Source organism: Giraffa tippelskirchi, chromosome 5 (genome assembly GCF_054371585.1).
Source record: "Giraffa tippelskirchi isolate mGirTip1 chromosome 5, T2T-mGirTip1v1.2.pri, whole genome shotgun sequence".
Classification (NCBI taxonomy): Eukaryota; Metazoa; Chordata; class Mammalia; order Artiodactyla; family Giraffidae; genus Giraffa; species Giraffa tippelskirchi.
In genome coordinates, this window is record NC_137279.1 from 36,920,695 (window position 1) to 36,937,734 (window position 17,040).

At 45.5% G+C, this 17,040-nt stretch overlaps 2 protein-coding genes across 8 annotated transcripts in view; one reads left to right on the plus strand and one right to left on the minus strand.

Moving 5' to 3' along the window:
- Positions 1–17,040, minus strand: part of MTOR (mechanistic target of rapamycin kinase) — a 132,416-nt gene that overhangs the window by 60,360 nt on the left and 55,016 nt on the right. The window lies entirely within an intron of this gene.
- On the plus strand, positions 1,392–11,404 carry ANGPTL7 (angiopoietin like 7). The gene is made up of 5 exons (XM_081493293.1): positions 1,392–6,089; positions 8,362–8,462; positions 9,051–9,245; positions 9,929–10,127; positions 10,332–11,404. The coding sequence occupies exons 1-5, from the start codon at positions 5,720–5,722 to the stop codon at positions 10,499–10,501; spliced, it is 1,035 nt and encodes a 344-aa protein (XP_081349419.1). The 5' UTR covers positions 1,392–5,719; the 3' UTR covers positions 10,502–11,404.

Consider the following 17,040-nt stretch of genomic DNA (forward strand, 5'->3'; position numbering starts at 1 on the left):
GTTGGGCATTCCCCCTCTGCTGTGTCCCCCACTCCAGCCTGTCAAACAGCCCTGCAGTTCAGCCGTCTGTTTCTCCAACTAGCCTGTGAGACATGTGAAGCTTCAAATTTCTAAAAGGGGTCAGAGACAGACTTTTTTTTTTGCTAAGTGCTATAATTACATGGTAGGCTCTAAGAGGAAGCCTGAACGAAATGGTTTCTGATTAAGTCCAGGATGCACTTTTGGGTGCATGTGTATGAGCTCAGTCATGTCCGACTCTGAGACTCCATGGACTGTAGGCCTGCCAGGCTCCTCTGTCCATGGGATTTTCCAGGCAAGAATACTGGAATGGGTAGCCATTCCCTTCTCTAGGAGATCTTTCTGACCCAGGGATCAAACCCACATCTCCTGTGTCTCCTGCATTGGCAGGCAGATTCTTTATCACTGTGCCACCTGGGAAGCCCACACTCTAGGTATGAGAGGCAAACTAGGAGGCTTAGGGAAGAGGTGGCCATACCTTCCGTGATGCACCTGGGCTTTGGGCTGAGAAAGAAATAGGACTAAGTGGTAGATATGTCAGGATTAAATGGCCACATGTAGAAAGGCAGCTGTGGCTCATTAGAAGACTTCAGAAGTAAAACATGACCATGAGCACACAATTCAACTAAGAACAAGGCAGGTTCTTCTGAGATGTATTCATTCAACAAATTGAGAGTCTGGTGCTGAGGGCAGCCGTCCCTCCCTCACCAGTTAGGAAGCATGGTGTAAGAGCAGGCCGGGGCAGGAATACACTGAAAAACAAGGAGTCTCTCCAATAGGAACATTTTCAAGAAAATGAGATAGGAAGTCCACACTGGGGTAGAAGGAAAGACCACCTCTAGGCCCTTCTGAGCTGTGGACTCCCCAGGCTGCTCAGATACTGCCAGTCCTTGGTGCCAGCCCAAGGTGGCAAAGCCAAGAATGTAAGATTGATTGATTGGTTAGTTGGTTTTTTTGGCTGTGCCCTGTGGCATGCAGGATCTTAGTTTTCTGACCAGGGATTAAACGCAAGCCCCCTACATTTGGAGCACAGTCTCAACCACTGGACTGCCAGGGAAATCCCCATGAGCTTTATTTTCATAAACATCTTTCCCAGGAGCACCAAGCTCCTCTTTCACCACCAGAAAAATGGAGAAGAGGAAAAGCTGTACAGTGTCCAACCCAGGTTTTCCATATTTTCTTAATTAATTTCCATTTCTTATGGCCACTTTGTTCACTGAAGGGCAAAGAAAGGATTAAAAGCCTCTCAGACAAGGGAATAGCACTCTAGTCTTCCACATTTGTTCTGGTTTTCTCTACTGGCTTAGCTGTACTCAAAACAAGGACTTATTTTTCCTTCTTTTAGAAATTCAGAATCTAGGACATTTAGGGTTGTGGATGTTTTGGAGAATAGATCTTCTGGCATGGGATATATGCCTAATTAGCTATTTTTCTCAAAGGAGGGGGCGGGGGGATTGAGATTTGGGCAGTTTAGATAATTTAAGAAAAGCTTCAAATAAAAAAAGCTTCTGTCTCCAACTTATGCCTTATGTTAGAAATAAGTTTCCAGAAAAGAGATGTCAGAGAGGAGGTACTCATGCTAAAAGTTCCTACTTTTCCTGGAAAGGATTGCTCCATGGGTTGCTAATATGAATGACTTCAGAGTGCCTGAAGAACTATGAACAGAGGTTTGTAACATTGTACAGGAGACAGGGATCAAGACCATGCCCAAGAAAAAGAAATGCAAAAAGGCAAAATGGCTGTCTGAAGAAGGCTTACAAATAGCTGTGAATAGAAGAGAAGCAAAAAGCAAAGGAGAAAAGGAAAGATATACCCATTTGAATGCAGAGTTCCAAAGAACAGCAAGGCGAGGTAAGAAAGCCTTCCTCAGCAATCAATGCAAAGAAATAGAGGAAAACAATAGAATGGGAAAGTCTAGAGATTTCTTCAAGAAAATTAGAGATACCAAGGGAACATTTCATGCAAAGATGGGCACAATAAAGGACAGAAATGGTATGGACCTAACAGAAGCAGAAGATATTAAGAAGAGGTGCTTAAGAAGAATACAGAAGAACTATACAAAAAAGTTCTTCACAACCCATATAATCACAATGATGTGATCATCAACCTAGAGCCAGACATTCTGGAATGTGAAGTCAAGTGGGCCTTAGGAAGCATCACTACGAACAAACCTAGTGGAGGTGACGGAATTCCAGTTGAGCTATTTCAAATCCTCAAAGGTGATGCTGTGAAAGTGCCAGCAATATGCCAGCAAACTTGGAAAACTTAGCAGTGGCCACAAGACTGGAAAAAGTCAGTTTTCATTCCAATCCCAAAAAAAGGCAATACCAAAGAATGCTCAAACTACTGCACAATTGCACTCATCTCACACACTAGTAAAATGCTCAAAATTCTCCAAGCCAGGCTTCAACAGTACGTGAACCGTGAACTTCCAGATGCTCAAGCTGGATTTAGAAAAGGCAGAGGAACCAGAGATCAAATTGCCAACATCCGATGGATCATCGAAAAAGCAAGAGAGTTCCAGAAAAAATCTACTTCTGCTTTATTGACTATGCCAAAGCCTTTGACTGTGTGGACCACAACAAACTGTGGAAAATTATTAAAGAGATGGGAATACCAGACCACTTGATCTGCCTCTTGAGAAACCTGTATGCAGGTCAGGAAGCAACAGTTAGAACTGGACATGGAACAACAGACTGGTTACAAATTGGGAAAGGAGTACGTCAAGGGTGTATATTGTCACCCTGCTTATTTAACTTATATGCAGAGTACATCATGAGAAACGCTGTGCTGGAAGAAGCACAAGCTGCAATCAAGATTGCTGGGAGAAATATCAATAACCTCAGATATGCAGATGACACCACCCTTATGGTAGAAAGTGAAGAACTAAAGAGCCTCTTGATGAAGGTGAAAGAGGAGAGTGAAAAAGTTGGCTTAAAGCTCAACGTTCAGAAAACTAAGATCATGGCATCTGGTTCCATCACTTCATGGGAAATAGATGGGGAAACAGTGGAAACAGTGTCAGACTTTATATTTTTGGGCTCCAAAATCACTGCAGATGGTGACTGCAGCCATGAAATTAAAAGACGCTTGCTCCTTGGAAGAAAAGTTATGACCAACCTAGACAGCATATTAAAAAGCAGAGACATTACTTTGCCAACAAAGGTCCGTCTAGTCAAAGCTATGGTTTTTCCAGTAGTCATGTATGGATGTGAGAGTTGGACTGTGAAGAAAGCTGAACGCCGAAGAATTGATGCTTTTTGTACTGTGGTGTTGGAGAAGACTCTTGAGAGTCACTTGGACTGCAAGGAGATCCAACCAGTCCATCCTTAAGGAAATCAGTTCTGAATATTCACTGGAAGGACTGATGCTGAAGCTGAAACTCCAATACTTTGGACATCTGATATGAAGAGCCAACTCATTAGAAAAGACCCTGATGCTGGGAACGATTAAAGGCAGGAGGAGAAGGGGATGACAGAGGATGAGATGGTTGGATGGCATTACCAACTCGATGGACAGGAGTTTGAGTAAACTCCGGGAGTTGGCGATGGACAGGGCGGCCTGCGTGCTGTGGTCCGTGGGGTCACAAAGAGTCGAACACGACTGAGCGACTGAACTGAACTGATTCATTTTCTGCCCAGATATAAAATCTATTCATAATATTTTTCTGTTTGGGCAGGGGAAGTGGCTACTGGAAAGAATAAACAGAAAGCTGGCGAGGAAGCCGCAAAGCACCTTTCTTCCAGGATGTTCTCTACCAAGATGGCAGGGTCACGTGTGATGCCGCACAGGAGTGTGTGACACGTGGTTTGAGCTCAGGGTCATTTGTTGCGTAGGATATCATCTTGAAGATGCTAGTGGAGTTTAGCAGACCCTGGTGAACCTGGTGGTCGTGGCCAGGTTCACCACAGTGAACACCATGAGCTAAGGCTGCCATGGCCAGACATATACCAAGAGAGGGCAGGGGTGGGATGGCGGTGCCAGTGCTGAAAAAGCCCTTTTGAGCAGAGTGACAACTGCCACAGGTGCCAGCAGCACCCTCACTCCTAGGCAGGCACAGAAGACAGGAGGTAACCAAACCAACCCTGATCCACCTGATCCACTCCTGCTTTTTGATTTACAGGGGGAAAAAAAAAAGTGTCTGGTAACTCCAGCTGCCTGAAAAGAAATAACTTTCTGAGAAGCAGAAGCTCTGACTAGAAAAGGGCTCTGGGGGTCACAGCAGGAAGGAGGGCCTGAGGCCAGGCCTCATGCTCATGGGTGAAGGGGCCACACGGAATAGCCACAGAACACACAAGAACTGTACCTGGAAATGACAAGCGTATGTTCCAAAGACAGTTACCATATACAGAGAGAGGGACCTTTGTTTACATTCTTAGTGAAAAGCTCATTTTAAAGATTCAAGATGTGCTGAAAACTTTTTCCCCATTTGTTTTCAAAGGAGGAATCTCCTTTAAATACAGGACATGAAAAATTACAATATCCCTATTTTCAGGGATATAGATCATATATAATGAATCTGGAAACCATATTCCACAGGAAAAAGGAAATGAGACTCTAGACATGGATTATTAGGCCATGGGGATTCTTTTCTCTACATTTTAACATACTTTCCAGGTTTAGAACGTGGGCTGTGGCTGGGCTTGTTTCTTGCTCTGCCTGAAGACCATGGATGTGCGGATGCCCATGCAGGTACCTAACCCTGGGGGATTCATGCCCTGCGTTTCTGCCCCACTGTAACTGCTGACACACCCGTGCCAAGAGGCTAACACTGGCCCACTCCTTACTGAAGGAGAAAGTATGTAAAAAGACAGACAACTGGGTAAACCTGTGGGTACAAACTACAAAGTTCTTTTTCACTTCCTGAGAACTTTACTCTATCCTCCTATTTCTAAAGCTTTTTCTACATTGGAAATATTCAAATGTGAGATGGCATTAGATCCTGACCAAAAGAAGGTTTTGTAAAACACTGAATGCTGATCAGAGAAAGGAATAACTAGCCTTGTTAAAAGCACACTCAGAAGGATGCCAAAATAGACTAGAGCCGTGTATAAACAGCATGGATTGCATTAACAGGTCTCCCGGGGTGACTGGAGAGTCTTATCCCCACTCTCTTTGCCTACCTTGTGCTCACCCTGTGGTTATGTAACCTTTAGAATGGAATCTGGAAATTCTTCTGACCCTGCCCTGCTCACTGATAGAGCTGAGCCAGTGGCTGGCAGGGGCACAATCTAACAGGCAAAACTGGAAACACACAAACTCAGTCCTCTGGTCTCGGCCCAGAGACTGCGCAGGCAGGGAAAGAAAGACGCGCCCCTGTCTCTCCCCTCCCCTCCTCTGGCCTAAGTTTGCACTGACTTCACCGGACAGGCACCTGACCCTCCCAGATGAGCTGGGAGGGGCTAAAGCGCCATGCTCGGCCATGGTAGGGGTGGAGGTGCAGCAGCAAACGATATTTAAGATGCTCAGTTTGTTGAGCATTCAGACTTGGGAAGAAAAGCTATGGGCTACTCAACTGAGCTGTACTTTCAGAAACGCGAGTTTTGAGGAAGGCTAAGAGCAAGGAGAGAGAGAACAGCAAAGTGGTAAGTCCATCACGAGCGAAAGTCTTAGGTTCTAATCTGTCGCAGTTTTGCACACCTTAGCTGGGCATAGCTAGGTTCCCCCAAGGAACAGCCTTCCTCACCCAGGCCCACGAAAGATGCTGAAAAAGACTCTCTCGGCCGTGGCGTGGCTCTGCATTTTCCTCGTGGCCTTTGTCAGCCACCCAGTTTGGCCACAGAAGCCCCCTAAGCGCAAGACCCCGGCAGAGCTCACCACGGCCACCTGCTGTGAGGAGGCAAAGGCGCTCCAGGCCCAGGTCGCCAACCTAAGCAGCCTGCTGAGCGACCTGGGCAAGAAGCAGGAGAGGGACTGGGTCAGCGTGGTCATGCAGGTGATGGAGCTGGAAAGCAGCGCCAAGAGCATGGAGACACGGCTCACTGAGGCTGAGAGCAAGTACTCCGAGATGAACAACCAGATCGGCATCATGCAGCTGCAAGCAGCGCAGACGGTCACCCAGACCTCGGCAGGTAAGGACGCAGCCTCTCATTGCTCGCCACCTTCCCCTCACACAGCTGAGTGCTTCCCGTCTGCAGCCCTGCTTCTAGGTGATGTGGTCAGAATGCTCCCTGGGGCTTCTCGTGGAATTTAGTTTCTTGGGTACGTGCCACCAGCTCTAGTTTCTCTTTTGCAAGGCTTACAAAATATTTCTTTTGATTTCTAAGATGCTATAAATTTACCCAGGTCTCTCTTTACTCCTGCAATGTTTTGGCATATTGAAGGTATGAATCGCCATCCTGGAGCACAGAGAGATCAGGAGGTCTGCCCAGAGTCACACAGCAAGTCTTAGAAACAGAGCTCATGTATTCCCGACTAGTCCACTTCCTTGCCCAGAGCTGACCGGCTGTCCCCTCAGTCCCAAGGAAGTAGGAACGAACACCAAAATCATAACATCTCTAGAAAAGTTTTACCAAAAACAGTTTTCTCGGGTTCCTGGGATTTAGTGGGCTGGGCAATAATGGAACTTGGTTGTCCTATTGGCCAATCTCACTCTTCTCACTGGCTCAGAATTAAGTGCACAGACACTGCCCAGGGCATCTAAGGAGTCCTTCATGTTCAAAAAGGACTGGTTCCTCAAGGTTCCTCAATTCTGCATTTCTATTTTTTCCCCCCACAATCTCAAAATTGTCCCCAGTCATACAGGAAAACGCAATGCTGAAATCTGCATTTTTCAGTAGGCCCAAAATAAGATACGTTTACTACTCTTTTCTTTTGCAAAACATTTCTTAGTTTCTAGTTAGCTTGGCTCAGACAGGCCAGGTGAATCTGTTGTTCAGACAGAAATTTGGTTTTTTGAAATTATCAGCAAATTATTAGTTACAAGGAGCCGAGCCTATAGATATGTCACTTCTTACTGACACAAGAACAGAGTAAGTCACTGGTAATCCTTAGTTCAAATGAAGAAAAAGTTTTAACTGGAAATTAAGCCTAAAAATTTTGTGTAAATCACTTTCTCAGTATGTACTTACTGACCCTCAGCTTGGGATGAGAAAGGTATTTTCAGGTCATTTTTTAGACAAGTGAGCCCTGATTTGGGCCTGTGAGATGAAACAGATACGCAGGTGACCAGGGAAGGCAGAGGAACTTGACCTGTACCACCTCCAAACAGGTCAAGGAGCTTCTTGGGTGTCAAGTGCAGCTCCCTTGCCGGGCCTCATCCTCCTCCTGCCCAGGCCCTCATTCCTTACTTCCCTTCTCTACTAGCAGGTGTGAGGGCACCTTTAAACTCTGTAAGGAGTTAGCCCCTTGGAACGAGCAGTAACAGGAAGTGAAGAACTCTGATGGTGAAGGCAAGGGTCTCCCATTTCCCCTTTGCAAAGCACTTTGCCTCAAACAATTCCCACAGTGCTTCGAAGAGTCACCATCTGCCAACCGTGTCCTCTTCTCGAAGGCCGAGTGCAGTGATCACCAAGAAAAGAACCCCCAGACAGAGTGGCAGGGAGCATCTCCTGGACAGGCGAGGGTTTCTGCTTTCTGATCCTATCTGGAAAGGCTGTCCCTTCCACAGTGATCTCTGATATTCAGAACAGGAGACACAATCTGGTGTAAGGCACTAGCCCCCAGGGCAGCTGAGGAAACATTAAAATCAACCCCAGAGAGAAAGCCAGCCTGCCCAAAGCTCTCATTTCCCTGTTTTAATAACAGTGCCGGGGAAGGCCTACAGGGGTTCCTTAGATTGTTTGCATTTTCATTTGTTGAGCAATGTTGGATTAAGGTGGAGAAGATAAAATTATAAATCTCTGCTAATAAGGGACCTGGTAGCCAGTAGCCATTACCTCTGAAAAACAACAAAACAAACAGAGAAACAATAAAACCAAAGCCTCTGAGATCCTCATGACCTATTTGGCAATAGAGGTTTGCTGTCCCAGAACCTGAATCCATTGAACAGGAGCATCTGTTAGTGGCCCTCACGCATAGTAACAATTCCAGAATTCATGCCCTAGAACCACAGCAGGATAATTTACTTCACCACAAACCTTAAGCCTGTTTGTACTGTTGTACAACTCAGGTGAAGGGCTTCCCTACCCCTCAGCCCTACCACCAGTGAGGCCAACACACACCTATTCCAGGTCTCCTGATATTCATGTCTCCCAAATATGGATGCTGCATAGGAATGAACGCTCCTATGAATTTCATGGTAGAAGGAAGTCTCCCTTTTAAACTTTCAGTGTAGATGCAGCAGGGGTGCGGCCAGCCCTGGAGCCTGGGCCTGGACGCTCACCCTGCGGCTCACTCCTGCAGATGCCATCTATGACTGCTCATCCCTCTACCAGAAGAACTACCGCATCTCCGGAGTATATAAGCTTCCTCCCGACGACTTCCTGGGCAGCCCTGAGCTGGAGGTGAGGCCATCACAGCCTACTGCCTGGGTTCTGTCATCTCTTCTCCACCCACTCAAAGGCTGGGGACAGCAGGGCTAGTCAGTCTAAAGAGCAGGAAACTCAAAAGACAGGAATGCAAGCACACCAAATACCAGAGAGTGATCTAAACACTCCATTTATAAGGGGAAAAAGTCCAGGCATCTGTTTGGCTCCTTCAAATCACTACCAACCAAATACTAATCCTTTTGACATGGTTAGATCATGTTCTCACCACAACCTACATGCTGTGAAATCTTGCCACGGCCTACAGCAGTTACTCTTTAGGGAGAAGAAAACAGAGAACATACTGTAGGGAGCATGTCAGAGGACCTGGATGCTTTCCCTTCAAACTCTACGTGCACTTGCTCTCATCCTTGATTTTGATCTTTCTCAGCAAATCACCAGCCTGCCCAGCTTGCCAATACTGGGGAGAATTGCTACCTAGTGAGCCAGTGGCTGTGGAAGGGCCTATGTCCATCAACTCTGGGGGCAAAAGGAGGTGAGAAGCCATGCTCAGGCTCATGCTGCCTGTCTCGGCGGGTCCTAACCAGGGCGTCCCCTCTGTTTCAGGTGTTCTGTGACATGGAGACTTCAGGTGGCGGCTGGACCATCATTCAGAGACGGAAGAGTGGCCTCGTCTCCTTCTACCGGGACTGGAAGCAGTACAAGCAGGGCTTTGGCAGCATCCGTGGGGACTTCTGGCTGGGGAACGACCACATCCACCGGCTCTCCAGGCGGCCCACCCGGCTGCGCGTGGAGATGCAGGTGAGCACGAGGTGCGGTCCCCAGGACTGACCAGGGCTGTCACGCCCAACTCTGCACAACTCCAGGGGTGTCTTTCCTACTCCTTTCCACCGTCAGCTGGGATACTTGCTATGATGGTTTTCCTGCAGGTTGTAGTACAGTTGAGGAAGAATAGGTTTTTTTTTTCACCCCTGTATTGTTCACAAAAGTGAGGCTGCAGGTACAGGAGAGGCCAGACTCCGGCCAGAGCAGAGGAATCCAACTGTTAGCTGGGCTGAAACACTGGTCCCTGGCCTGGCCTGGGGTATGACGACCTCTGCAAGCAACCCTATTGGTGTCAGTTGGTGATATTCCTTAAAGGCCCTGAAGCATCACTATATTCTCAAGTTACTCTTATGACACCTCAGAGTAGGATATAGCAAAACTCAGGTCTACACTTCACAGAGAGAGGAAGAGAGAATGAAGGGGAACAGAAAAGAGAGACTAATCAAGCCGTATGGGGACTCAGGAAGGAAGTCTGATCTAGGACTCTTACTGTCTGATTTCCAGGTTAGTGTGTTTAACTAGAGACAGACAAGTAGTAAAGTCTTGCTACGTTCCCTGCAGTAAGAAGATGTATGGCTGCAGCTAGAGAGAGAGAAGAGGGGCAGGGTGGTATGACAGGAGGCCCTGCCAGTTTTTCTAAGGCTCTGCCTCCCCGACAGGACTGGGAGGGCAACATGCGCTATGCCGAGTACAGCCACTTTGTTCTGGGCAACGAACTGAACAGCTACCGCCTCTTCCTGGGCAACTACAGCGGCGACGTGGGGAATGATGCCCTCATCTATCACAACAACACAGCCTTCAGCACCAAGGACAAGGACAACGACAACTGCCTGGACAAGTGCGCCCAGCTCCGCAAAGGTGAGAGTTGGGGTCTGGAGGGGGGAGCTCAGAAGCAGGCCCACAGTCCCGCTGGAGGAGAAAGAATGGATTTATAGCTGCACAGTCAGTTTTCTGGCTTTGTACTCCTTTGTGACACTGACCCTAATGGCTTCAGCACATCCCTGCTGCCCAGGGTGTCAGTGGTCCCTGAGGACACCGGAGTACTGACTGTTTCCATCGCAGGTGGATACTGGTACAACTGCTGCACAGACTCCAACCTCAATGGCGTCTACTACCGCTTCGGGGAGCACAACAAGCACCTGGATGGCATCACCTGGTACGGCTGGCACGGCTCCAGCTACTCCCTCAAACGAGTGGAGATGAAAATCCGCCCGGAAGACTTCCAGCCATAAAAAGGGGCCTGCTCTGGAGGAGGACTGGAGAAACCAGAGGCTGGGAAAAGGGCAGAGGAGGAGAGGGAGGGAGTCTAGAAAGGGGAGGAACGGGAAGTGGCCCATCATCTTCAAGGAGAGGGAGAGTCTCTTAGGAGGACAGGACTCTGTGCTGAGGATGTTAAAGTAAGTGGGAGGAAGTATTTAAATGCAGCGGGTCCAGACACACACTTCTCAGGGGGCTGGCCTGAGGGGGTTCCCTGCCTGTGATCCCTGACATAGCAGCAGCTTCTCCTTTCCACACAATTTTTCTGTGGAGGAAAAACAATTGTGAGTTCATTTTAGCCATTTTGCCTCAGGCCGAGGTGATGTGAAGGGAGAAAATGAACCTTACTGCTTTGATTCTCTTGGGTGTTAGAGAAAGGAGTGAAGAGGGTGATGGGGGCGAGGGGTTTCTATTTTTAAACCCAATGAAATTACCTTCCGTCTATACACTTTTTTTTTTTTTAAAGACAAAAATTGTTCAGCTGGAGGTGAATGGACCCAGGCTGGAATGGACGGGAGGAGGTTCCAGGGTTCTGGGCCTTGCACTGGTCTCTGAGCACCTCCCCTGCTCAGTCTCCATCAGGCGCAGCACTGAGAGGCAGGGAGTAAGCCCTGTGGTAGCAGGAGCTCAAATGGAGGGGAAGATAAGTCCCTGTGGACACTCACACAAAACTGACTTAAAATTTTCTCAGTCAATACGGATACATCTATTTTTATTTACTTTATGAGAAAAGGGATCAAAAAGCTTCCTCTTTTATCTCGTCTATAAAGAAATGGCTGAACAGGAAGGTAAATGGCACCATGGTTAATAAATAATTCATGCTGCATATAAATAAGCACTTTGCTTTGTAAAAATAAAATACTGTAGTTTGTTTTAAATGTTCAGTTTTTTTCTTCCTTCCACATAAACTCTTTTAAATCTTGTTCCTTTTAAAATTATTACTATTACCACTGAGGGCATGGTGAAAAGTTTTAAGTGAAAAATCAGAGTGAGCCATGAGAAAGAGACTCTGGGTGTGCTGCAGTCTTCAGGGAAACCCAGGGAGGGGCAGGAAGCCAAAGACAGGAAAGCAAGGGAGAGAAAGGGCAGCAGGAGCTGGACGAGATCAGACTCTGGTCTACCCACCTGACCCCCACCCCCCAGAGGCCAGGGCCACTGCCTGGTGGCAAAATATTCTGCAAAGCAACACTCCTACTTTCTACCTGAGCAAACTTACATACACAGAGGGAAAAAAATATCTTTAGTCATAACAGACGTCAAATAATTTTGACCTTCAGGAAGTAATTTTTCTTTCCCAAAAAGAACCATTCCCTTGAACCAGTCAGGGTAAGGTAAGCATAATTCTTTAACTCACTATTTTCTAATGTATCTAGGGTCCTTTGATTGTTGGGAACCCACTTGACCTTAAAACCAAGATCATCAGGATTTTAAAAGAAGTAAAGTGAGTAGAGAATAAATATACTGAAGCAGGGCTTCCCATGGGACAGGCAGTCAGACAGAAACTTCCTGAAGCAGGCAAGGGATCTGAGATGCTCAGAAGTGGGCACAGTACTGCTTGGAGAGAGGAGAAAGAGATTAGAAGGAGATGAAGAGAAGGAAGAGCACAAGATGCCTGAGGCAGAAGTAGCTAGTCATTCTCTCTCATGAATTATATACCCCACAACTCAAGAAAACGGAGGCTCGAGGCAACAAGAACTAAAATAAGTAAGTGGGACTACCTCAAACTAAAAAGTTTCTGCACAGCAAGGGAAAAATAAAAAAACTGAAAAGGCAATCTACAGAATGGGAGAAAATATCTGTAAACCATAATCCCTGGATTAATGTCTAAAATAGATAAAGAACTTACATGACTAAATAGCAAAAAAGCAAATAATCCAGTTTAAAAATGGGCAAAGGACCTAAACAGTTCATTTTTCCAAAAAAGACATCCAAACGGCCAATGGGTACATGACCAGGTGCTCAACATCACTAATCACTGGGGAAATGCAAAGCATAACCACAGTGAGATACCAACTTACATCTGGGAGGACGGTGATTATTGAAAAGACAAAAGATAGTAAGTGCTGGCAAGGAACTGGAGAAAAGGGAACTGTTGGTGGGAATGTAAATTGGTATAACCACTATACCAGTCTGGCAGTTTCTTCAAGAAATTGAAAACAGAACTACCATAGGATCTGGCAATTTTTCACTTCTGGGTTCATATTCAAAGGAAACAAAATCACTATCTTGAAGAGATATCTGTATTCCCATGTTCACTGCAGTATTATCCACAAAGCTAAGAGATGGAAACAACCCAAAATGTACTTCAGGCTTTCTTGGTGGTTCAGTGGTAAAGAATCCACCTGTCAATGCAGGAGACATGGGTGCAATTCCTGATCCAAGAAGATCCCACATGCCGCAGAGCAACTAAGCCTGTGTATCAGAACTATTGAGCCAGTGCTCTAGAGCCTGGGAGCCACAACTACTGAATCCTGTGCACCCTAGAGTCTGAGCTCTGCAACAAGAGAAGCCACTGCAATGAGAAGTCTGCGCACCTCCATGTAAAGTAGCCTCAGCTTGCCACAACTAGAGAAAAGCCTGCACAGCAACAAAGACCCAGCATAGCCAAAAACAAATAAATAAATAGCACGTGTGTGTGTAAATATATACACACACATATAATATAAACAATGAACTATTATTCAGCCACAAAGAAAGAAATTCTTCCATTTGTGACAACATGGATGAATTTGGAGGGCATTATGCTAAGTAAAATAAGGCAGAGAAAGACAAATAACGTATAGTATCACACATGCAAAATCATGTTTTTAGAAGTGATTTCATAAAAAAAGAGACTAGAATGGTGGTTGTCAGGGGATAGGAGAATGGGGAAATGTGGAGATAGAGGTCAAAGTACACAAACTTTCAGTTATAAGATGAGTAAGTTTTTAGGATCTAATACACAGCATGGTGACTATAGCTAACAAAACAGTTTTGTATATCTGAAATCTGCTGAGAGTAGATCTTAAACATTCTCACCACACATTAAACAATTAGCCATGTGAGGTGGTTATATTGATCTTAGTAATCATTCTATAATGCCTATCAAATCATCATGGTATACATTTAAATATATACAATTATATTTGTCACCAAAGAGCCTCTTGATAAAAGTGAAAGAGGAGAGTGAAAAAGTTGGCTTAAAGCTCAACATTCAGAAAACTGAGATCATGGCATCTGGTTCCATCACTTCATGGGAAGTAGATGGGGAACAGTGGAAACAGTGTCAGACTTTATTTTTTTGGGCTCCAAAATCACTGCAGATGGTGATTGCAGCCATGAAATTAAAAGACGCTTACTCCTTGGAAGGAAGGTTATGACCAACCTAGATAGCATATTTAAAAGCAGAGACATTACTTTGCCAACAAAGGTCTGTCTAGTCAAGGCTATGGTTTTTCCAGTGGTCATGTATGGATGTAAGAGTTGGATGGTAAAGAAAGCTGAATGCCGAAGAATTGATACTTTTGAACTGTGGTGTTGGAAAAGACTCTTGAGAGTCCCTTGGACTGCAGGAAGATCCAACCAGTCCATTCTAAAGGAGATCAGTCCTGGTTGTTCATTGGAAGGACTGATGTCGAGGCTGAAACTCCAATACTTTGGCCACCTCATGCGAAGAGTTGACTCATTGGAAAAGACCCTAATGCTGGGAAGGATTGGGGGCAGGAGGAGAAGGGGATGACAGAGGATGAGATGGTTGGATGGCATCACCGACTTGATGGACATAGGTTTGGGTAAACTCCGGGAGTTGGTGATGGACAGGGAGGCCTGGTGTGCTGCGATTCATGGGGTCGCAAAGAGTCGGAAACGACTGAGCGACTGAACTTAACTGAACTGATCCCTCAAGAAAGTTGGGGACAAAGTGTCTATATTATATTAATCAAAACCAATAGGTTTGTTCCTGAAATTGACTCATATTTTTACAGATATGAAATTGAATAACTGAAATAAAAACCTTCTTGTGACAAGGTTAATGTTGAAAAAAAAAAGGCACTATAAAAAACCAAAAACCAACACACTGAAGCTCTAATTCAGCATCTGTGGTTTACCTCACTCTTCTGGGGAAATGTCTGAGAGACCAGGGAAAGCAGGTGGAAGGAAAACACACACCGTAACCCACAGAGGTGCAGATTCTGACAGTAATGATCACTTTTAAAGCATTTTGTCTGGGGCAGGGTGACACGGATTCCAAGGACTTGAAGGTGAGAGCAGCAAAACCTCTACCTTCAAGAGGACAGAACCACAAAAAGGAGAGCTCAGCACTCCTGACGGTAAAGAGCACTGTGTTCTGACACACCCTCCAGGGTGTGTGAGAGAAGGTACAAAGGGTGTGAAAGAGAACAGGACTGACGGGCAGTTGGCAGAGCTGATGCCAACTGTAAGCACTGGAATGTTCTCAATCAGAAAATTTTCTTAAAATGGGATAACATGTCAGGGGCTAGGCAGTGAGAGCACCAGTTTTGATCAGACCTTCTCTTCTACTTCGGGTGGAGAAAGAGAAGCAGGTGCTGTGGACAGAATCTGCATCTCCCTGATGCACTCCCCCAACCTCCATTCATATTTTGAAGGCTAATTCCCAATGTGATGGCATTTGGAGATGGGAGCCTTTGGGAGGGGATTAGGCCATGAGTGTGGAGCCCTCATGAAAGGGATTAGTACCTTCATAAAAAGACCCCAGGAGGACACACAGAGAAATCACTGACCCAGAAGAGGGTCTCACCAGAACCCAACCATGCTGGCACCCTGATTTTGGACTTCCCATCTTCTCCTAACTGTGAAAAATAAATGATGTTCAAGCCACCTGGCCTATGGTAATTCGTTACACAGTCCTGAATAAACTAAGAATGAGCAGGGCACCAGATCTTATCCTAATGCTAATATGCCAAGTAAAAACTGTGCACATGTGTAAGTACAGGAGCACGTGTGTTTCAAAGTACCTAAATACTCATTTAACTCTCTGCTCCCCAAATAAGCAGTTATATTCACTGATATATACAGCTTTGAGAGGCTGTCAGCCCCAGTTTGGCGATTACATGTGGATTTAATGTGTCCTGGAGCAGGTAGATAAAAATTTCAACAGGTAGGACGACAGATTAATCCAGTAGCAAGAGAACAGTACTGTCAGCACAGCACGGCTTTTCACAACAAAAATAAAAACTTAGAATCAATTGTGCAAAGATGTTTCTGTGTACAATTAATCTGATTGCTTCAAAAAGAATTTAAGGTAGTTGACTCAACCGTGTATACTAAACTTTAAAGTAAATGACAAATGCTGAAGAGAAAGTAACAGAAGGAAAAATAAAATCAGAGAAGGGAGGAGGGCAGTAGAAAAAACAGGAAAGATGTCTGCAGTGTGATACAGGTGGGCCAGGAATTGAGCTTTGAGCTCTCTAGTAGCCACTGTGAGGAAGGGAACCCAACCTCTTACTGAACAGCAATGCTTCCAAGATGAAACCAAAGTAGAGGCGGAGGGTCTGAGCCATGGGAGGAGTGTCTGTGAGGACTGGGGTAGTGCTGAGAGCAACTTCTGAATAAGCAACTTAAGGCTGTTTCTTAAAACTTTTTTCACTCAACATGATGGCGTAACGCAGCAATGGTGCTGAGAAAAAGCAGTTTTAGAAATTCAGCAGGAAAAACTACAAGCAGAGACAAAAAAGATGGGTATTGGGAAGATACAGGAAACCAACCGAAGGGATGAGCTGAGCTGAACCTGCACCAGCTGAGCTGAACCAATCTTGGAACCAACCAGAGTGTAGAGGCCCTGGCTTCACTGGGACCAGAGGTTTTTGTTTGTTTTCTTAAAGCCAGTATTAATCTGCAGGGAATTCCAAGGATGTATTTTCAATTACTGGAGAAGGAAATGGCAACCTATTCCAGTATTCTTGCCTGGGAAATCCCATAGACAGAGGAGCCTGGCGGGCTACAGTCCAGAGGATGGCAAATGAGTTAGGAACGACTCAGTGACTCAACAACAACATTTTCAATTACATTGGCTTTAAGAAGTTAAATGACCTTCTGGAACACTTTTCCAGGCCTCTGACTACATCTTCTTCTACATATCTGCATAAACACTAACACTTCAGTGGTTGTCTCAAATATGGAAAAAACTGGGGGTTGGATGAGGGAAGTTCCAGAGAGGTATCAAACAGAAAAAGGCAAGCAAGGAAATTAATGTGCAAAAACGAGTTACTTAATGTTGAATCACAACAGTCAGCTATGGGGTCTTCTTCCAGTTATGAAGCAAGATTGCATTACATAAACCAGAGACAGAAGGAAGGAAGGAAGGTGTCCGCTTCTGCCTAATTTGAAACTGAGGCCTACCCATAGGATGGCACATTTATAACCATTCCTGTGTGATATTTTAGATATCAGCATTCTCTCCAAGTCCAATTTATTTGGGCAAAAACACACTTCTATCTTTTTGGTCACTTTGTAAAGCACTCAAAAGAACAGAGTTTAGCATCTACTCAAAAGCAGA